This window comes from Cavia porcellus, unplaced genomic scaffold, assembly GCF_034190915.1.
Source record: "Cavia porcellus strain 051 isolate PalLab524CR breed Dunkin Hartley unplaced genomic scaffold, mCavPor4.1 scaffold_32, whole genome shotgun sequence".
NCBI classification, from domain to species: domain Eukaryota; kingdom Metazoa; phylum Chordata; class Mammalia; order Rodentia; family Caviidae; genus Cavia; species Cavia porcellus.
In genome coordinates, this window is record NW_026947515.1 from 31,222,074 (window position 1) to 31,244,260 (window position 22,187).

At 54.4% G+C, this 22,187-nt stretch overlaps 1 protein-coding gene across 2 annotated transcripts in view; it reads left to right on the plus strand.

Annotated features, from left to right (window-relative positions):
- Metrnl (meteorin like, glial cell differentiation regulator) overlaps positions 1–20,481 on the plus strand; it is a 31,180-nt gene extending 10,699 nt beyond the window's left edge. The window contains exons 1-4 of one of the 2 annotated variants that reach the window (XM_063242353.1): positions 7,030–7,473; positions 11,975–12,360; positions 18,761–18,820; positions 19,925–20,481. In XM_063242353.1, the coding sequence (XP_063098423.1) occupies positions 7,265–7,473; positions 11,975–12,360; positions 18,761–18,820; positions 19,925–20,244 (975 nt within the window). In that variant the 5' untranslated portion in view covers positions 7,030–7,264 and the 3' untranslated portion in view covers positions 20,245–20,481. Of the gene's footprint in view, positions 1–7,029; positions 7,474–11,974; positions 12,361–18,760; positions 18,821–19,924 lie in introns of those variants that run through there. The other variant, XM_063242354.1, reaches the window with a different exon arrangement.
- Positions 20,482–22,187: the final 1,706 nt, after the last annotated feature.

The window sequence follows — 22,187 nt, forward strand, 5'->3', positions numbered from 1 at the left end:
GTTTCTTAATCATAATACCAAAACCTGATCACTGTAAGATCATTGTGAGAATTGAAGACTTTTCCTGTAGTCACACTCCTTTGACCATGCAGCTGATCTGGGTGACTTGGTCCTAAGCTACTATGAACAAGGATCTGTGATGTCGTTCTTTCCCTTAACATGGTAGTAATGCTTTCCTCCATCCCTGGTGACCCCAAGGAGCCCTTGCCTGAAGCTGAGTGTTGCTCTCCCCCAGGTCAGGCTGCTGGAGGCTTGCCTCAGCTTGCCTCCTCACCTCTCCCACAACTGGATGTGCCTCATGACAGATGAGAAAGTGTGGGTCCCCTTTACAGGAGCCCTGCAGCAATGTACCTACAGCGGAAGCCACTCCAGGTAGGTCAGAGACTGGCTGTTGGCTGGTGGTGGGGAGAGGCTACCCTCCACCTTGAGACCTGTGGACATGTTGTGGCTCCTAACCGGGCTAGACAGAGCAGGACCTGTATGAGGGAAGCCAGTCTGGTGAAATTTGAGGGGCTATGGCAAGGGGTTCAGGGTGGTGCCAGGGCTGTGAGGTTTTGCTAACGAGCTAGGTCATCTTTATTGAGCCTGATTCAAGGTCCAGGATGTTTAGTTCCTAATATAAGCCTAATGATGGCTTTGGAGATGCAGGATTCCCCTAACTCAGTCACACCTGGTGTAGTGGATTGGTAAGTGGTGGTCAGTTTAAACACCAACTGAACTGAATCAGCATGATGCTGAGCATGGATGGCCCACCTGAGGATTGATGCCAGCATAAAAAGAAGACCTGGAGAGGAAGGGTAGCGTTGTGGGTTCTCCTAAGTGAGTGTTGTTTGGAGCTGTTAGTTCTTTTGGAGCTGTTGTTTCTCCTGGAGGAGTTTGGCATGCTGGCTTCCCTGATACGAATTTGGCTGTCTTCAGAGGAGCTTAGGACCTTGTTCTTGCTGAGAATGGCTGCAGTTCACTTTGGGGAAGCTTTGGTCCTTACTTTGATCATTGCTTCCTAGCTTCAGAGGAAAGATGTGTGCTGTTTAATCTCCAGGAGAAATGTTTCATGCGGGCTTCCTGCTACATACTCAGCTGTTATCGGAGGAGTTTGGGACCTCATTGTCACTGAAAATGACTGTGGTACTTTTCAGGGGAGCCCTGGTCCTTATTTTGAGTGTTACTTCTTGGCTCCAGTATAGAACCCTCAGCCTGCTAGCACAGATCCTTCACCCTACTGGCACAGACTTTCTAGCTTCCACCACCAACCTTTGGGCCTTACCAGTGCAGATCCGTGACACAAACTTGCATGAGTCATTGTTGTGGGCTCTAGGTTTTCAGCTGAACTCAGGATTCAGGCCCTCAACTAGATTTTCTAGGTCTTTAGTGTTGTAGACAGATGTCCTGAACTTTCTTTGTATTTGACTCCTTGGGTGACCATTATAAATAATACTATAAATTACGTGGCCTGTGTATAATTGTTCTCCTTGCAATCCCTGACTACAACATGCTGTGATCGAACCCTGGCTACTCCATCCTGCTCTGACCTGGACCTGGAAGCCTTGGAAAACAGGACAGTGTGCACACAGACACCTGACCATGTTTGGGGCCAAACCCTTGACCCAGCTGCATGCCCCTACCATCCTCAGAGCCTAGCTCAGCCTAAGTCCTGCACAGGATGCAACCCTCAGCAAGTGGATCCTGACCTGCCTTCACCATCCCAGACCTGCTGAGTGAGCGGCCCTGTCCCCTAGCCTCCCTTTTACGGCTCATACTCTCTCCAGGGCCGTAAGCCTGACTCCCTGCCCCTCCATCTGGGGGCCATCTCAAGCAGCCTGCTCCCCGCCTGACCTTCTCTAAGGACAGGACTGGACAGGCTGATGACATGGGTGGGGATGGGCCCCACCAAAGGCTTCTGGTGGATTGTGTTTATTGCTGCCCCCACCTGCTGGGCTGAGTCACCCAGGCGTGGGGCCAGCCGCCTACAGGTTGGCCCAGAACTGACAGCTGGGAAGGGCCTGCCCTGGGGCTCTCAGCTGGAATCTTGGCTGTCAAGCCTAGTTTAGCAGGGCATCTACTGGGTGGTGACTGCATCACCCATGGTCTGCCTTTCCTACTCTCGTCCAACATCTGGACTGCCGTCCTCTCCACGATGACCACAAGCTGGTAGGATCTGAGTCCATCCATTGTGGGACACTACTTTGAGCCTTAGAGAAACTTGATTTCTGGTTTAGCAGATGTTGACCAGGCCAGGCACAGGATCACAGTTGCTCACATGTCCTGGCTGCATACAGGCACAGCTGGTCCTGAGAGATGCCTTCCTATAGCATAAAACCAAAGGCCACAAAGGCAAGGAAGAATGCATTCTGCCTTTGTCATAAACTTGCAGGAAAGTAAGAGTTATGATGGTCTTTTTGGAACCACATCATTGTTTTGAGCAGCTGTAGAAGCCCCCACCCTCAGCTTACCCTGCAGTGCAGGCCCAGGTGGGCCCAGGTGGACACAGGTGGACCCAGGCAGAAGTACCTGCCAGACTCATGCAGATGGAGTCAGCTGCCTAGACAGTGCCTGCCCAGCACAGGCCCTCAGCTAGGGACCTCTGACTCCTATGGCCTTCCTAGCTTGTCGGTAAATGCTTCCCTGTGAAGAGAAGACAGAGACTCCTAGGTGGCTCAGGCCCCCATAAGAGGCCACTAATGTCACACTGGCTCACATTTTGCCATGCTGAGGGGTGCTGATTCCTTGTGTGGCTCCTTGGCTGTCCACAGCACCAGGACAACATAGCTTGGTGGACAGGCCTCCTGCTCAGTGTTTAGGACAGAAGTGTCATGACCTCTACAAGCCCCAATGGGAAAACAATGGAGGGAATTGTGTGTGTGTACGAAACAGATGTGCAGCCATCCATACTGGTGGGAAAAGCTTTTTAGCTTCTGTGAGATTCTGAGGTTTCATAGCACAGCCCGGACATTATCAGTGGTGGCCCTGGGGGAACACCCCTCTTCCCTAAGACAGTGTGAAGCCGACTTCCCCCAGGCATATTTGCTGTGTGTCTCTTCTGGGTTGAGATGGCTGGGACCTTCTGAATGGTTCTAGGAGACAGCAAACCTACTGTGTATAGAGGCTGACTGGCCAGACTTCATATCTGATATGAAGACTTCATATCTCAACCTCTGTCATCCAGTAGCCCTACAACACTCTGCTTTGTTGTCTGTGTTCATTTTTCCGTGTATCTTTCTCTTTGGCTTCTCCAGGGCCAGGCACCTACTGTGAGCATCCTGTGGGCTGGGTTATGTCTTGGCCCTCCTATGCAGCGCCCATGCTCAGTTGTTCCTTCACAACAGCTTCTTCTTCCCAGAGAGGAATTTCCTGGGCCCCAGCTTTGCCAGCAGCCCCTGAGCACTATCAGCAGGAGAGATGCCAGTGCTCGGCCCAGCCAGGTGCATGGATGGCTCAGCACTCTGTTACTGCATTCACAGTCCCAGCACCTGGGTACATCTCACTGGCATTTCTAGAATGCACTTGAACATCTAGCTGTCAACTCCAGGACCAGTTCACTTTCTGATGTGGTTGGTCCCCCTGGAGGCTGCCCCCTTCCCTATGCGGAAGTGTCTCGAGGTTAGGGAGGAGGAAGGTGAAGATTCCATGCTGAGGGTTACTGAGTTGAGGTGGGCAGGGCCTCCTGTGATGTGTCATATTGTAATTACATGTTGCACATTGTAGTTGCCAAACATTAAATTAGCAGCACTGGCTTTGGAGCATCATTTGACCACAGTCATGGTAATTATGTCCCTATGAGAAGGTCAGCAGTGACCTTGGGGTGAGGCTGGATAGCAGGATGATTCAGAGGATGAGAGTGGTGGACATGACATTCTCCAGTGAATGCCGAAGGCCAGAGCAAGGGCTGTGACTGGGCTCGTGCTGGGAGAAGATCACTAAAACTGGATGCTATTCTTTGAGCTTCCAGTTTCTGGGGAAGATGGAGACCTCTGAGAAGTGGCTTCATGATATGGGCACTTTGGATAGCAATGTGAAAGATTCACATGCAGAAGCTCAGAACTACAGACATTCAATCTGTTGGCTGTGTCTGTGGCCTCAGGACCCCGCTGTGGGTGTGGTGGGAGAGTCCATGATGCTGCCTTCCACTAAGGGAGAGACTTCTGTCATCAGCTCCCATCACAGGTGAGGCACATGTGACACTAACCACCCTATGTTATCTAGAAAGAGGTTCACAACACCCCTCAACAGGCCTAGTCCCTGTGAACTGCCCCAGGCCTATAAGGACTGAAATATTCAAAGGCCTCTAGTCCACAGCCCACTCTCAGAGAATCACTGGTGATGGATGGGACCCAAGAGTGCACGAGCAATCAGTTTACACACATGCAGCCAAGCAGCAATGTCCTGGTCCCTGGACTTCAGAGGCCTTGGACCTGGTGGAGTATAAAGCTGGCCGGAGAGCTTGTGAGAGACACATGTCAAGAAGGCAAGTTTGGGCGAGGAAGGACTCTTCGAAGCTCAGACTGCCCTTATCCACCTGGCCACCTGGTTCCAGGACAAGAGACTGACTACAGTCTGAGAGAGGACTGAGTACATTTACCCACATGCCACACTGAGAGGGTGCCATGGGCCTGCTATCACCGGACTCCACTGACAGGGCTCAAGCAGGATAGCAGAGGCCTGGTCCTTTAGTTGCCATCCCCAGAATGAGGAAATGTGGGGCCCCCGAGACCCCCAGGCTCCTCGATAAAGGGTGATTCTGGTGGGTTCTGGACTCCTTCCCCACAGTTGGCTCAGCTGGTATCCTATGGATGCAGAGGATGTCCCTAAGCCTTTTGCAATGCTGTGGGGACCACTGTGGAGTAGGTTCATCCTGCTGAGGGGCCAGGAGGGGCACCACTGCACCCTTCCTGGGTTTATCCTGTGAGGGGCTTCCTCTACTGGACTGAGCCGTTTCCTTGAAGAACTTCCCAGGGGGCATTCAACGGGGTTGTGGCCTGAGACACAGTGACAGCCTGAGGACCAGTTCTGCTGCCATACCCTCACCCCAGGCTGGTCCATGGGTCAGGAAAATTGGAATCTGGGACTCTGCTTCAGGGACCCTCTTGAAGTGCCGGTGACTTAGAAGACACTGGCCTAGAAGGACAGGTTCCTTCCCAATAGTTTATGAACTCTGCCAGGCAAATATTAGTTCTTACCAGTTTTTTTTTTAATTAGTAAACTTTAGTTAGGTTTACAGAAAAACTAAGTAGAGAGAATTCCCCCATATATCCTTTCCCCATCCCATTTCCTCCCATGGTTAACATCTTGCCTGTATAAATCTTGTGATCAGTGAACCAAGGTGGCTACATTATAAAGATCAAAGTCTATGTTCCAGCAGTGTGTTAGTAGCTTCTGACATGGGTATAGGCCCTCTCTCCCCACGCTACATCCTAATGTTCAGTCAGCCCTCTGTGCACAGGGTCCCAGCAGCCTGGGTAGTCCAGCAACAGCTAAGGGTTCCATGACAGGTCATTGTAGGTCATTAGTACTCAGTGTCTGCCCTGGACACACTGCCCCTATCCATGGAATGATGGTCTAGTCTCTGGCAAGTCCTGTGGCCCTTCTAGGTTAGATAAAGCCTGGTGGGTGGTGTGCAAATGGCTTATTCAGCCCTGCAAAAAATACTGCTGGCTACAGTTTACAGATGTGCCACTGGCAGCTCCTTTCCAGGCAGCTAATGGCTCTGCCTCCAGGCTCCCAGCACTTTTGCAGCCCAGTACCTGCAGAGATGGGATGGGGCCAAGGTGAAAGATGGCGTGATAGGTTCTTCCAGGCACTGACCAGATGGGTGTGTTGCCTCAAGTCCAGGGGACATTGTTTGCTGCACCAAGCAGGGCCCTGCTCTGATTCTGAGGTTGGGTAGGCTGGCCAGATCCTTGAACTGGCTCCCTAGACCCGTCCTTTTGCCCCAGCTCTCTTGAGCAGCTGCAGCTCTATGCCTGTGCCAGCCACCACCCCATACAGTGAAGTCATGATTCCTTGCTTTTCACTTACTCCCCGAAAACCTGGACTCCCAGGGCTCTCCTCACAGAAAGGTGCATATCAAAAACCCACCCTCCAGCACTGCAGGGGGCTGCTGGCTGCCAGCTGCACCCCACATCGGAGCTTCCCCTGGCATAAGGCTCTGGGTCAGGGAAGATGCTCCTTCCCAGGCCCCACTGTGTGCCAGGCCGGTAGTGGCCACGTGGCTACCTGGAGTTGGAAGATTTTGGAATAATACTACCCACCAGTTTCCTGTTGCTAGAAATGGGCTCGCAGCAAGTCTGCCCCAAGGGTGCGCAATGACGGTCGTCTAGGGATTGCCTGGATTGTCAAACCTGGAGTGGAGGGTTGCTACTGCCATCTAGAACAGGGACTGACGCTGTTAAAAATCCCACAATGTGCGGACGGCCCACTGCAAATATTCAGCCCTAAACCTCATCTCCTGGCTTGGGGAGGCAGCACCAAGCCGGGTGGGGTGGGGCGAGGGCTGGCGGTGGCCACAGGTCCCCTGGGAGCCACGGCTTCAGGAACAGAATGCCCAAACCTTCTTGCAGGCCCACTACGCAGCGGCGTCCAGCCAGAGCGGGCTCTCTCGGCTTGCCCATGGGCTGCGGGCCTGGACAGAGTGCGCACCTGCGCCAAACGCTGGGGACACGCTGGAGTCTCCCCCGACAGCCAGGTCACGCGGGGACCCGGCTGTGTCCCGCTGCAGCTCACTGCCATCCCCTCGGGGGTCGCCGGGGATCTCCACTATCGGATGACCTCACGACTTTCTCCCAGTCCAGCGCCTGGCAGCGCCCCCACTTTCCACCCCGGGCTACACAACCCCGGCGCCGAGCCCAGAGAAGCTGCCCGCGAGGCGCCCGCTGCGGGATTCGAGACCCTGCTTCGCAGAGCGCAGGGAGGCCGAGGGGCGGGGCTCTGGGGGGGCGGGGCGAACACGGAAGGCGGGGCGCGGCGTCCGGCGCGGGGGCGTGGTGTCCTGCGAGCCCGCCCCCCAGCTGGGCCGGGACCGCGGGCTGCGGAGTCGCCTGCTCAGTCTTCAGCGGCGGCGGCGGCTGCAGCAGGCGCGCATCTCTGGGCACTGCGCGGGTGGCGGCGGCGGCGGGCCGGGATCGGCGGGTCAGGATGGGCGGGCGGCCGCGCGGGAGACGTGGGGAGCGCGAGACGTGACCCCTCTGCACGCGGAGCGCAACAGCCGGCCGCGCCTGGTCTGTCTGACGGGTGGGCGTGGACGCGGGCCGGCTGCTGACCTCGCCGGAGCATGCGGGTAGCGGCGCGGGCGGCCGCGGTGTGCGCGGGGCTGCCGTGGCCGCGGCCCCCCGCCCCGGGTGCGTCGCCGCCGCCGCCGCCGCCGCCGCTGCTGCCGCCGCCGCCACTGCTCCTGCTGCTGCTGGTGCTGCTGCTGCCATCCGTGTTGCTGGGCTGCGCGGGCGCGCAGTACTCCAGCGACCTGTGCAGCTGGAAGGGGAGGTGAGTCTGCGGCGCGATCCCGTCCTGGTGCCTCCGCCCCGTCCGGCCACGAAACAAAAGAGCCCGCGGGTTTCCTGGGCGTCCGGTCGGCAGACCTCTGGGCATCAGCGTGGACTATCCCGGCTCCCGGCTCCCGGCGGCGCGCTGTCCCTGTTCCGGACGGCGAACTGCGGGCAGACACCTGCGCGCCAGCGAGCCGGCCCAAGCCCCCCCACCCCCACCCCGCCCCGTGAAGGTCAAGCCGCCCTTGGCCGCCGAGCCGGGTCCTGCGACCCCTCCTCCCAGCCGCGGTGGCAGCCTGGTACTTTTTTTCTTTAACTGAAGTGTGACACGCAGAAAAGAGCGCAAGTCTCAAGTCTCAAGTGTGAGCGGGCTGGGTGCTGGGGAGTCAGGCGCCGAAGGCGTGGGGCACTGTGGGGGTCCCTGCCCTTCAAGGGCCGATTGTGTGCCTTGGACATTGCCACTTAAACAGTTTGAGGAGTGTCCTGCATTGACGCGCTAGGGATGCCTTCGGATCTGGTTGGAGGTCCCCACGGGCAGGCTGCCACCCCACCCCAGTCTGATTGCAGGGGCAGACTACAGCTCAGGCGACTCATGCCGGGGCGGGGGTGGTTCTGTCACGGGTGGTTTGGGTGCAGCCAGCTTTCCGAGAAGGGTAGGACGTGAGCCCAAGAGGGGCTCTGCGTCAGCTGGGTATTGCTGGTCATCTTGGACACTCACAGCACCCAGTTCTGAGAAACCACAGTGACCACAGTCACTCCCCCCAGAGGGCTCTTGCCAATGAGTGGGGGTGGATGGAAGGAGTGAGCCTGGCTCCTAAGTTCTGGGCACTGTCCTCCTCTCGGGGACTTTTCAGCTCCCACTGCAGAGAGCCCCCCTGCCTACAAACAGGGCAAGCTGAGGGCGGATGGAGCTCTGGGGGAGGGTTGGCCTCGGGAATGCTGGCGCCAGTACAGAGCTGGCCTGCAGCCCCTGACGCTGACGCCTCTGCTGGGGCTGCCCTCTCCCCTGCCACAGTAATTAAGGTCCCTGCTCAAAGCTCCGCTGGTGAATCAACACCCAGCCCAAGGCCTTGGGGTGTCCTGCTGCAGCAAATCAAAAACAAACCCAGTCCCTGTCCTGTGAGCCTGAGTTCCCTGTAAGCTGACTGCCTTTCCAGGTTTCAGAGCACTGCCTGCAAGGACCCCTTCTCAGGGACCCCTTGCTCAGGGGCAGGGTGGTGCCTCCTAGAGCAGTGCAATGGCAGGGTTGTGCCCCAGGTGCCTGCCCATCCTTCTGTCTCCCTGGAGAAGTAGAGGCATGACTGGCACTCTTCCCTGCGACTCCTTCCAGGGGTCTCTCCCCCAGGCAGAGCCGGCTGGGCACAGAGCAGCTTCCCGGGCTGGAGCTTCGGTGTCATCTGCAGTACCAAGAAGGCTGTTTGCCCTGGGGTCTGGTCCCACTGATGAGTACACTTCCACCCCAGCTGACTCACTGTCAGGTGGCTGCTTTGTGGCTAACTCCACAAGTTTATGATTTTAGGAGCTACTCTAAAGACAGTCCTGGGTGGAGGGAATGAAGATATGCCAGTTTCTGGTCCTGATAGGAAGGGAGTTGCTCTCTGACACTGGCCACTCACACTTGATGCACTTAGACTTTGAGGTGTTTCCAAGCAATCACGCTGGAGATTTTCTAGTACCTCTCCCTGTGGAAGGGCAGGACCAGCGCCCCATCTTTATGAGCCAGGGCCATAAAGATGGACCCTGAACTTTCCCACTGCCATCAACCGGGGGCATGGCAGGTGCAGTCACACCTGGACTGCCTTCTACCACATGGGGAAATGAAAGGCACGACTTGTCAGCAGAGCCTTTAGGTTTTACCCTGGCTCAGAAGCTCTTCCTGACTTCAGTAAGCCAGAGACCATCGTCTTGTCCTCTTGGCTCTAGGCTCACCTGGCTATGGATGGGAGTGGTGTGTGAGCTGGCCCCTTGCTGGTGTTTTGCCCCATAGCAACCTGGGATTTACCCTCCCTTTTGTAGAAGCACACAGGCTTGTTACCTGGACACTTGGACATCATTGCTGAGGTTTTTTTTTTTTTTAAGCATTAATTCAGTCTAATTAATCTGTGATCAAATCAGCCTTGTCAGTTCCATGAAGTAGACTAGAACCAAAGTTCTGCCTGCATCCTGCAGCTTCATCACAGTAGTGCTTAGTGCGTCATCTGTATCTTGTGAAGATGGTAAAACATGATTAGTGGTAATTAGTAATGCTATGTTTACATTTCCAGTGATAGAAACCTTGTATGAATAGATATGTTTGTCAGATTTGCTGTGGTGCTGGATATTTGGGGTGCCAGGTATTCAGGTAGTATGGCCCAGGCTTTTACTTCATCAAAGTCCTGTGAGTCTCAGGCTGAGAGGCCCTTGGTTTTCCTTTCCTCAGTGGCTGTCTTAATGGGGGTCTGGCACATCACACGACATAGATTTTAATGGGAGTGTTCCCATGCTGAGTGCCTCCTTGGGTTCCTGTTGACTTTGATGGTTTAGGAAGTGAGATGATGGCACCACTAGTCCTGAGCAAGGTGTGGGCTCTTCTCTGGGCTGCTGAAGACGTCGACACAGGTGAGGTGGCAGGTGCCTCAGTTCTCAGAGTCCCACCTGAGTTTTGCTTCCTTTTGGAGGATACACGTTAACTGCAGCGGGGGCTATGATGATTGTCTCCTTCCCTGCCTGGGGCTTGACTGCCTACGTGCAGCCAGAGTTGTGGGTGTCAGCAGCACCCCTCCATACTCCACCAGGTGAATGTGATGCTCTTGGAGGTATATGAGCCTCTGGTGTGGGTTTGTACCCCCTGAGCCTCCAAGAGAGGAGCAGAACCTTAGCCTGGATGGTTGATTATGAAGAGAGAGTTGAGGATCATGCCTGTGTTGGGACACATGTTAGGTGCTTCTTGATGGGAGGAGGGACAGGGCAATCAGATTTTGGGTGTAGAAGGAAAGAGTTGATTATAGGGATATGTGGCAGCCACTCACCATTTAGTTTAATTTTCACCCAGCACCATAATTATACCTGTCTCTCATAGGTGTCAGGTGAGCTTGTGTGAGTTTTATTGCTGTAATTTGGTCAGTTTGCTCAGCATGTGTGGCCCTGCCAACATCTGCAGCCAGGCTGGCTGCTCATGACCCAGGGCCTTGTAGGGGTGGGGAGCAGGTCAAGGGGGTTCACCCTCCGCGTTTCCCTCTGATGTGGTCGGCAGGGTGACTGAGCAGCCAGCCTCATCTCAGGCGTGAGGTTTTGGGGGCCCAGAATGTGAGTCACCAGCAGTGAATGTGAACCATATGGTATACATTTTCTCTTCTGCAGCAAGTTTCTGGTAACTCACTCAGGCTGGGGCTCTGGATATAGTGTTGCTTATTTCGCATAAAAATCTGAAGAATGTGGGTGAACCTGAGATCTGATCAGAACTGAACTTCATGTAATAAAAACACTTAGCTGAAGTCACCGGTATCCTTCCAGGCCCACTTGTGGTTATGATGTAACTGTGAGCGACAGGCTGGCATTTACATTAAAGCATGAGCAGCAGAAACTTCAACGTTTTTGATGGTTTCAGTTTCTTGAAAACAACTGTCTTTCTCAGGACCTACCTCAGCAGGAGTGAGCGAAGGATGAATAAACACATGCTATGCGTTTTTTTTCCTATTCAACTCTTAGGAGGGGCAAAATCATCCTTTTACTTTAGGGGTTCCCTTTAGTTTTTGTCCCTCAGTCATGTCCCCTACCCCAGGCAGGATGTGTCCTTTGCTTTTATACTGGATCTTGCTTTAATGATTATTTTTAAGAATATAATTGGCAATGCAGGGCCTTCAGGCTTGAAAATGAATGAAAAAAACTGTCAAGTCATCACCTTAAGTGAAATATAAATGTATCTGACCACCATTGAGTGAGCTGGGAGTGGGAAGACCATGCTCACCCTCATTGCTGACAGCCCCAGCTTGCTAGGAGGGGTGCTGGAGCTTGGCTGCACCCACAATGCCCCTGTGCCTGGGGCTGGTCCCCACCTACATCTGAGGACTCTGTGTTATCCTTCCCCTGGCCTGCCAGGCCTTCTGGTTCAACAGGATTGGTGCCGAAGTCCTGTGGTTCTTCCTTGGGATGTGAAAGCATCCAGTTTTTGATTCTCATTCCCACTGTTCCCAGAGCCTCCATGTCTCTGTCAGGGATGCACTGAGATTAGATCAAAGTTGCAGTCCGGGTACTGTGGGGGTTTGGGGCACCTAGGCTACTGGGGCCGTCTGTCAGAGCTATGGCCCACCCCACCCCAGACGGGAGCAGCACTGGAGCAGCACTGCAGAGATGACTGTCCTGGGGCAGCTGCCCCCTCCCACCTGCCTTGCACAGGGCTGTGGGTGTCCAGTGGGCAGTGGATGAGCACGTGAGGAGTTGCAGTGGAATTGCACTTGCTGGCATATGAGTTCTGGGAGTCTGGGCCCTGGGCTCTGGCTGACCCTCTCCCCTTCCCACAGTGGGCTGACCCATGAGGCACACAGGAAGGAGGTGGAGCAGGTGTACCTGCGCTGCTCGGCTGGCTCAGTGGAGTGGATGTACCCAACGGGGGCGCTCATCGTGAACCTGCGGCCCAACACGTTCTCGCCCTCCCGACACCTAACCGTGTGCATCAAGCCCTTCAGGGACTCCTCAGGAGCTAATATTTATTTGGAAAAAACTGGAGAACTGAGACTGCTGGTGCGGGATGGAGACAGTGAGCCTGGCCGGGTGCAGTGCTTCAGCCTGGAGCGAGGCGGCCTGTTTGTAGAGGCGACGCCCCAGCAGGACATTAGCAGGAGGGCCACCGGCTTCCAGTATGAGCTGATGAGTGGGCACCGGGCACTGGACCTGCATATGCTGACTGGTAAGTGTCCTGGGGGCAATGTAGGCACACTGCAGGTCTACTCTCTGGGCTTACCAGACCTTTCTTGTCCCTCCTCTGCTTGTAAGCTGAAAATACTCCATGTGTGTGACTTGAGGTACTTCTTTTGTGCCAGACTTGCATGGGGAGCCCCCAGAGTCCCTGCACATAGCCCTATTAAGGGAAGTTGGTGGGGTGAGGTATTGCAGCTTAAACCTGGACGATCTTTGAAATGTAGCCTTTTCCACCAAAACCCCCTCATGAGCCTGTGGTCAGTCTGTGAGTCCTGTTAGGTCCTGGTGTGTCGGACCTGGCAGAACAGGGCCTGTCCTCAGGACGTGTGCATGGGGGAGAACAGCATTCCAAGGTGGCCCAGCGTCTTAGCCCTGGTCATAACTCATGTGACAGGGAGCTTTTACCCTTCAGACTGTCCCATGAACTGGCCCAAGTGTTTGGTTGTAGAGTTTGGGTAGGTGCTCAGGCTGATTCATGCCCCTGAGCAGCACAGGGCTATGATGTCCCAGAACTTGGGGCTGAGTCTGGTTCTGGGGGTGTTTTGTGGGTGAATATTGTCAGGACTAAGAAAGCCACTTGGGACCTCTGTGGAAGGGCAGACTGACACTTTGCAGGACAAAGGCAGAGAACTGAGAGGGGAGGCTCTTGTGTGGAGACAAGACACCAGGAGGGCCAAGAAATGGCTGTGAGCAGGGGTGTGGCCAGGTGGCTGGCAGAGGTTGCAGGAGAGGAGGAGTCCCTCCTAGGGACAACGAGGCTTCTGTTCATGAAGACCATGCCATTCGTCTTCTCAGTGTCTGATGATCTAGGGACCTACGCAAGATTCTGTACAGAAGATCCCTCTAAGGCTATGTGGGTGGGGCTAGGGGGATAGACAGGCCGGGTCTCAGGGCTTGCCTTTGGGTTTTCTTTATTCTTTTTTCAAGAGGAGCAAGTGCTTCGCATTTGATGGGAGGCAGGAGAAGTGTCACTGTCCACAGTGTTATTCTCTTCTAGAACGCTCTGTGCTGTGAGCAAATGGGATATGAGTTTTGGGATACCTGGGCCAGTGCTCAAGGTGGATGGAGAGGTAAGGGATGAATGTACCTGGCCCTGAGGGCCTGGAGATGAGTTCACAATTTAAGAAATCCTAGAAAAATCTGAACACTGCATTGAGACTGATCAGAGTTATAGCCTTTCAGCTGGAGGCAGAAAGTGCCAGGGCAGACATAGGGACCTGAGAATTGTTCTTGTGCTGGAGACAAGTGGGCTGGCTGAAGCTATTCCACTGCTATGCACTTTCTATGGCTCGGACTTTGGTTCTCAGTGGCTTTGGGTAGGTCTGCCTTCAGTCTGCACACTGAGTGTCACACCAGTACAGACAAGTGCCTGCAAATCCAGGTGCTGCTTATGATCTGGGAAGAATATCAGATCCCCCACCTTTGTTGTGTTCCTACTTTTAGGCTGGGCATTGAGGCCTGTGGGTTTGGTTAAGCTGCCCAAGGTTCCTTTGAAGTCACTGGGAGGTGGTGACTGGCATCTATGTGTCTCCTGGACCACACAGGACAGTGAACCAGGCAGATGTCCTCCTGGCTGCATACCCAGGACTTGCTAAGTCTTGGAGAAGATGCTTAGGTACCCCTGTTACTCCTCAGCATCCCCCACCTGGCCCTGTGCCTGTTGAAATCGAGCATGCAGGAGTTCTAAGCACGCTACAGATTGTAGTGGGTCATCCAAGGCAGCATAGCCATGAAGGGACCACCAAGCCTTGAGGTTGGACAGAGCCTCAGATGTACTAGGGGCTCTGGGACCCAGGACTTGACCCTGTCCCCCAGAAACAGGCACAGATGCTTGTCTCCTCTGAGGAATGGTACTTCTGGGCTCCTTCCTGAAGGCCTTGGGCAGCACAGGTCAGGAAGGCTCATCCCCTTTCCCTTTGGTATTTGACTTTGATCAGGGAATGGGGGCTGCTAAGCCTTTAATGCCTGAGAAATAGGTACATTATGTGGAACGCTGGTGCCCGCCATTTGGCAGCAGCCCACATTGTCCTCTCCAGGTCAGGTAGCTCCTTAGCTCCCTCTGGCCAGGGTCTCCCTTGTCTCCTTCTGGCAGCACAGGCTGAGTATGCACTGTGGCCTGAATGGTCATATTAGGAGGTAACCCAGCTCTCTGATGAATCACAGGTTCTAGATTGTGCCAACGCAAATGAACAGAGATTCTGTGGGCTGAAGCTCAAGCCTGGCTCCTCACGTAGCCAGGAGGAGACCTGCCCTGTTGGACAGGTCTGCATGACAGCAAGGTGGCTGTGAGTCCATGTATATGCCATAATCAGCTTCTCAGACATACCAGTAGCTGAGAAGACCAGAGCAGTGAGGCAGGCCACTCCTCCAGTGATGAAGTCAGGTGCTAGGTGGGAGGTGACCCTAGTCTAGGGCCTGGGGATTTGGTTGCCACCTAGTAGTTGTACTCTCCCATTCCTGGTGCTGTGGGGCCTTGCCCAGGCCTTTAAGCAGTGCATGTTCCCTCCAGTGTCTGAGAAATCTGGCAGGATACAAACATAGCCACTACAGAACACAGAATGCTACAATGCAAGTCCAGGACAAGGGGCTAGTGGAGCTGTCTGGCCAGTGCCCAGGCCTAGCCAGGAAAGTGGTTATTACTTGCAGACAGCGCTGCAGGGGTAGTCAGCAAGCATGGCAGCCCCACTTGGTTGAGGGAACAGGCCCAGCCCACACAGACCCGCAGATCCTTCTCTATTGTTTAGTTCTCAGGATGGCATGTTGGGTGCTCATGGCACAGCCACTGTGTGCCCTGAGCTTGGGGTTGGAGCTCTACGCAGGCCCCGTGAGCAGGCACCCAGGAAGGGGACAGCAGCATTTCAGGTACATGATGAAGGGGAGAGGAGAGGACACTGATGCTGCAGTGCCCCAGTCCTGACCACCCCACCTCCATCCCCTTTAAAACCTGTTCTGCTCGATAAGCCTGAGCAACTGGTCCAGATAGCTATGCTGTGTTGAACCCTCAATGGCAAGTCCCCTCAGAAACCTCTGAGTTTGGGGATGTGAGGGTCAGCAGTAAAGCCTAGAACTGAAAAAGAAGCTGCGCTGCTTCCCAGAAGCAGAGCTTAGTTTTTTCCCAGATCTTCCCATCCCTCTGGTGGTTTCATTTCTGGCTTCATGTTGGGCTACTGCAATTATCCTGTGATTGTCTTCTATCTTCACCATCTCTCAGCTTTTGGGCAGGAAGGGTGTAGCCTCCACCAGCTTCTTGCCTGGGAAATGAGAGGGAAGACCATCGTGGCTGGAGGGCAGGTGAGGTCGGCTGTGTGGGGTCCTCTCATCCTGGTGCTTCCCAACTGGTGTGGCCTTCCCAGGGAGCGTATGCCTCTTCATCTGTGACTTGCTGCTTCCACCCTGTGCCCTGCTGTGCTGAGGCCCCAGCAGGCAGTGCTGTGGGAGTTCTCCCATTGGAGCTTGTGCGTGTTACCCTGGCTCCTCTCACTTGTTCATCCCATGCTGTGTGCCAGGCAGGCCAGCTTCCATGGACTCCTTATGTCCAGCCACTCCTGCTTGCTCACCCTTGCCACACCACACTCCTCTCTGCTGGCACCTGCCCTCACCGATTTCCCTCTGGTGCCATGCTCCCTCCTCACTCAGTTTTATGCACTTTGCTGAGTGATTCCAAAGCATCCACCCTCAGCCCTGGGAAACATGATGCCCTGTGTGCATGACCAGCACATTCCACAGCCCCAAGGAGCCCAGCTCTGATTAACGATTGTTTCCAGATTGCCAGCCTTGGAGTCCACACTGAATTTTCCATGAAGGTGACCTGTGCCCTTTGAAGCTCAGAACTGAAGACGGACACCTCCAGGGTGGTGCTTTGTTAGCTCAGCTGTTGACGGTGTATATTACAGGGGCCCCTCAGGTCTCAGGCTGCCGACTGCCTTCTGGGGCTCAGGCCTCCTGAGGGTGGGTGAGCCTGAGCCAGGATGAGCTAAGCTCTGGTGAGGGGAGGGTCATCACACTTTGTCCCCACCTGTAGGCTGTACCAGAGAGGTCCTGGGTGTGTGACTCAGACAGTGAAGCTTGAGGTTGTGACTGCTGGTGCAAACCCTGGCCTGGGACCTGGTCACAGATAGGCAGGGGCTTCTGGCTTATCTGCCAGTGACGGTTGCCATGGCACAGAGCACATAACCTCAGCTGACTCTGGGAATCTCCTGTGGACCACTGCCCTCTTGCTTCAGCACTGTGTGGCCTGGAGGCTTCCTGCCCAGTGGCTGTCAGGTGGGCTGTGGTCATTGTGGGTTTGCTCACCTGTGCTGTTGTCACCCCAGCTTCCCCTACTTACACAGGGGACCATGAGCTCAGGTCCCATGACACTGAGCAGGCACCAGCCAGGATGGAAGGTCTCCTTAAGTCTCATGTCCTGAATAAAGATGCAATTCAAAACACAAGTACCCTGATACCCACAGTACTCCTGGGCCTGTTGCTCTGGGCTTCCCACAGTGGCCTGTGACTTAAGATGTTCATCCGTGCAGTGCCTAGCGTAGTAAACAGCTGCCCATGGTGGCTGCACTCCAGCTGGGCAAGAAAGCCCTCATGGACTAAGTAACCCCACAGGGAAGGATGCAGTGTGGTCAAGCAAATATCACAGGAAGCGGGGCTCCTATCTGCTGGGGTGGAGTGAGCATCAGAGGACTCTGTCAGTGGGAGGCTACAGACTGAAATAGGGGCAGGGACACAATTCTCTGATGCCTGACAGCAGAGCCAACAGGTTCTTCTGGTTCTGTGGCTTCTCCTTTTGCTGATAACTGAATAGAAGCAGAGAAGCAGGCAGGAGGTGGATGGGACATGAGTCAGCAAGTGCTCAGCCTGGGGTGGTAGGAGGCCTCTGTCTCTGCCAGCTGGGACAGGACAGGAGACAGTGCTCTTCAAACCTGTGCCTACCCAGGAGGGCTGTAGACCCTCGGGTGTGGTCTCCACTCTTTTGATGCTGTGTGCAGGCTGGGGGTGGTGTACTGTGTACGGGAGGCTGGATCCTCTCTGAGTTCCCACTGCAAATGCTTGGCCTTTTGGCCATGGCCAAGGAGACATGTGCCACCCTGTCCCCTAGTGGCCCTAGTCACCAGCACTAGGAGTCTGTGCAGCTACCAGGCAGGTGACATCTCCACCTCATCAGCTCAAGGTGGTGAGGGTGGCTAGCCAGACATGTAGATGGTGTTGGCCTCTTCCAGAGCACCTGTGGCGAGCATAGTAAGGGGAAATTTTTCTGAGATTTCACGCCTCCAATTTTTGTTGAGTTATTGTGTCCCCAAACACATGACTCCAACAAGTGAGGCAGAGGCCTTGAACTGTGCTGCATGACCACACTTTCCCAAATTTGCCCTGGGACATAGCAAGACCAAAGTCTGCAGGAAGCTGCTGGATCTGGAGTTTCTGTTTCACATTTGGGAACTGGGGCAAAGGGCAGGCTGAGGGCCATCCCAGGAGAAGTGTGTTGTGCAGACCTGGTTAGGCCAGCAAGGGACTCATTCTGAACAGGTTTGGCACCTTGGGTTCTAGAGAAGCCAAGCCCCAGGTTGCAGGAGCCTCTGAGTAAGTTCAGTGAACAAGGCTGAGCTGGACAACTGTCTGGGTGCCTCTGGGGAGAGGGCTGAGCTCATGGTGTTGACTAGAGGTCCAGATCCATGGCAGGCAGACCCCCTGCAGAGTCTTAGCCTTGGTGATTTTCCCAGGTGATCCCTGAGTCCTGGCAGTTGGGGACCCTCCTGAAGAAGGAAGCATCTTACTGATGTGGGAGTGGCCTCCTTTTGGTGGAGCAGCTGACATCTTTGAGGTGGTTCAGCTTTTCGGGGTATGGTGTGGAGGCTGGGTATTGGGGAGAGTGAGGGATATACTGTGTCAATTGAGCTTGGGATTGGCTTCATGTGTGTTAGGCACATAAGAGTGATTGTTTTTTTTGTTTTTTTGGGGGGGGGTACTGGTGTTTGAATTTAGGGCATGCTAGGCAAATGGTCTTTAAGTCAGTAGAGTTGTTTCTTATTGGCTAACAACTTTGCTAAGAAGGCAACTGGGGGCAGGTGTGCAGCTGTCTTTCTCTGTGACCTTGCTTTTGGGGTGATTGCTGCACTGTGACTCTTTTGGTGCTGGTGGGGCTGAGGAACCTGGTAGAGTTGAGGTTGGTGTCCTGTCTTCTGCTCTGTGAGGTGCCTCTGGTGTGTTCCTTAACACTGAGGGGGGTGGTATTGGCTGGAAAGGTTTGAGCAGAGCTTTGTATAATTGAGTAAAGGGCAGGTTAGGGTGTTAGGCTGGGGGTGGTCTGTGGCTGACCACCCTTTACAACTGGGGTGGGTGCTGTGCAGGACCTGTCTCTGTCTGGGCTGTGTACTGACCCTGTTCTCCCTCTTCAGCCCCTTGCCGCCCTTGCAGCGATACTGAGGTCCTCCTCGCAGTCTGCACCAGCGATTTCGGTGAGTGTGTGACTTCGTGGCATCTTTCTCGTGTGTGCATGCTTCCTGCTTTGTGGGGAAGAAGAACCTTCCAGAACCAGCATTGAACTTCATTGTGGGGAAACTTGTGCATGTGGCTTTCCCTTCAGATCACAAGAAAAGGTGCTCACACACACATCCTTGCAGACCAACATCCAGACCCATACGTCCTGATCCACACATACATGCACGTGCAGAGCCTGAGTACCATTCAGTCATTATTCCTGTGCCCCGAGTTCATGGGGCCAAATATGTATGTTTCTTTTTTGTTGCCGTCTTGTTTTGTTTTTGCTTTTTGAAGAAAGTGAGGTGGGCTTCCCGAGCTGCAGGATCTGACCTGCCAGAGGGTCTCTGTCAGCTCATTCAGCGGGGCAACTGCTCAGGCCTTTTCTTTCTAGGCCTGCAGGGATGGAAGTGGGGACCTTGATGGACTTATCCAGTCATACTCCCCCTGTTCTAGCTGACTGTCCTGCATGTTGTTCCAGGGGCAGCTTGGAGCATCCCTGTTTCTGCTTTCACCTCAGAGGTCCTTCCATCTCTTCTCCAAGTCCCCTGGTGGCTGGTTTTCAAGCACTGGAGAGCTCAGGGCTGTGGTCTGAGGAATGCAGACTTCCTTGCTGGTGGTTTTCGGAATACTTGGGGAAAGGCTTGGGTTGTAGCACAGTGCTCACTGGCCTGCTGCTGTGGTGGTGGCCACATTAGACCAGGCCCCAGCTATGCCCCAGCTCTGAGTCCCTACAAAGGACTCTGATACAGATCCAAGGACTACGTGATGGGCTGGGCTCCTTACTTTCTTCTCTCTGGGTCCTTGCATGGGCTCTAGAGCTGTGCTGGGGTCTCTAGGTGTGGCCCTGTCAGAGTCCCCAATACCAGCCATTCCCTATCTCTCTCCTCATGAAACTGTTCCTTTCAGCACATTGTTGCCTAACGTGACAGAGCGGCAGAGCATCTTGCTATTGGCTTGCTTATTTTCTTGTTCTTGACTGCAAAGCTGGGGCCATGCACATGGTAACATGTGCTATGTGTCTGTCCTTGATTGGCTGTGCCCACTGGATCCAACTGACCCTGTGTCTCTTTCTTCTGCAGTTGTCCGAGGCTCCATCCAGGATGTCATTCATGCACCAGAACGCCAAGAATCTGTCATCCACCTGAGAGTGAACAGGCTCTATAGGCAGAAAAGCAGAGTCTTCCAGCTGGCTCCTGAGGGCAGTGGGCACTGGCAGGGTCACGTCACAACACTGCTGGAGTGTGGTGTGCGGCCGGGGCATGGGGACTTCCTCTTCACCGGCCATATGCACTTTGGGGAGGCACAGCTTGGCTGCGCCCCTCGCTTCAGTGACTTCCAAAGGATGTACAGGGATGCGGAGGAGAGGGGGATGAACCCCTGTGAGATTGGCATGGAGTGACTCCAGAGGTTCTGAGTGCTGCCCACCTTCTCCTGATGAGCTCCTGCTGGCTGCTGGGGGCCTGTGGGCCAGGGCTGTGGGCCAGCTGTTGTTCTGGCCCTGTGCTCCAGCTGTGGAGGTACCCACAAGATCCTGGCCGTGGACATCCTGACTGACTGATTGGAAATGGTGTAAAATGCAAACTAAGTTATTTTTTTGTAAAAAACAATGTACATAGGAAACATTCCTGTGTCTGAAGATGCCTTGGTGTGCTGTTTAATGCTATTTTAAAACTACTCTAAGCCATTGCATGGGCTTGGGGTGTCAGTGACAGCCAGGTTGGGGTGCATATGGTGGTCAGCGAGGCTTTGTAAAAGCCTGCATACCATTTGGGGTCATTATTCCTGTGACCAGAATTCATGGGGCCAAATATGTATGTGTCTTTTTGTTGCCATTTTGTTTTGTTTTTGCTTTTTGAAGAAGGTGATGCGGGCTTCCCAAGCTACAGGATCTGACCTGTGGTAGGGTCTCTGTCAGCTCAGTCAGCTGGGCATCAGACCTTTCTTCCTGGGCCTGTGGGGTCATGGTGGGGGGACCTTGATGGACTCATCCAGCCATACTCCCCCTGTCTTGTTCTGCTGGTCATTGTTCCCTTCAGCACTGCCCAGGTTCTTTCTCTTAACCCAGATCTTGCTCTTTGACCCAAGTGTCCCCCAAATGCCCAGGCCTACAGGAAGTGTGTGGACAGCCAGGTCCCGGGCTGAGCCAGGATCAGTGGCCTCCATGTCCTACCTCTGAGGGTGTTAGGTTTTTGTGGCTATTGTAACAAGTCACCATACATCAAGCACCTCAAGAAGTAGATATTTATTCTCTCCTAGTTCTGGAAGCCAGATCCAAAATCAGTGTGTAGCAGGGCCATGCTTCCGCTGGAGGCTCTATCCAGTTTCTGGTGACTCTAGGTGTCCTGGCTTCTGACCAGTCATGCCAGTCTCTGTGTCACAGGACTCCTCCTGAATGTGCCTATGTTCACATTTCTCATAAGGACACAGTCCCTGGGTCAGGGCCTACTCTAATGACCTTGTCTTAACTTCATTAGACTGGCAAAGACCCCATTTCCACATGCAGAGTCACATGCATGTGTAAAAGTCACATGCAGAGGTTATAGATAGACAGGAAATGGGCTGGGGCTCTTCACCCCGAAGGAAGGAGTCCCGGAGCGGAAGGTGACCAGACCCCACCTTTGTGCTCACTTATGAATCAGGCAGTTCCTCCCTTCCAGAGGCTGAGTCCAGTAAGGGATGAGAGAGGCTGGGGTAGCTGCTCACCACCATGCCAGCCTCGCACTGGGTGGTCTTGGGAGGCACTGGTCCTCAGTTCAGGTATGTGCCAGCTCAAGTGTGTATCAGCTCAGGCCTGCACAAGGTCAGGGGTACGCTGGCTCCGATTGTGCCAACCCAGGCCTACACGCTCCCACAGGTTACAAGAAGTAAGTGTGGGCAAGGGCATGAGGCAGCAGGGTTTGTGATGAGCCAGGCCCCATTGCAGCTGGTGATTATGATACTGTGTGCCAGCAGGACAGAGGGACCAGGCCCTGTTGGAGGGACCTGAAGCCCTCCTGGTTCCCGGTTTTCCTTTGGCTACAGTAGTGTTGAGGAGGAAGCTGTGGAGCAGGAATGGCAGGTTTGGCAGCCTTCTGTCTTTGTAGAGAGGTTAGGGTCCCCTGGGAGACTGGTAGATGGCAGACACTCCATGACAGGTACAGTCAGCTCTCTCATAGATCAGGAGAAAGCAGGGTTTAGATGGGAAGAATTATTCTCCTTGAGGTCAGGCTGGGGTTGAGCGTGGGGTCCAGTTGGCCATGTGATGTGACAATGGTGAAGATGGGCATCTTCCATGGCCTTGGCTGCTGGCATCAGGGAGGAGCCAGGGGATCCCTTCTGCTGTCCACCACTTCCTCTCCACCT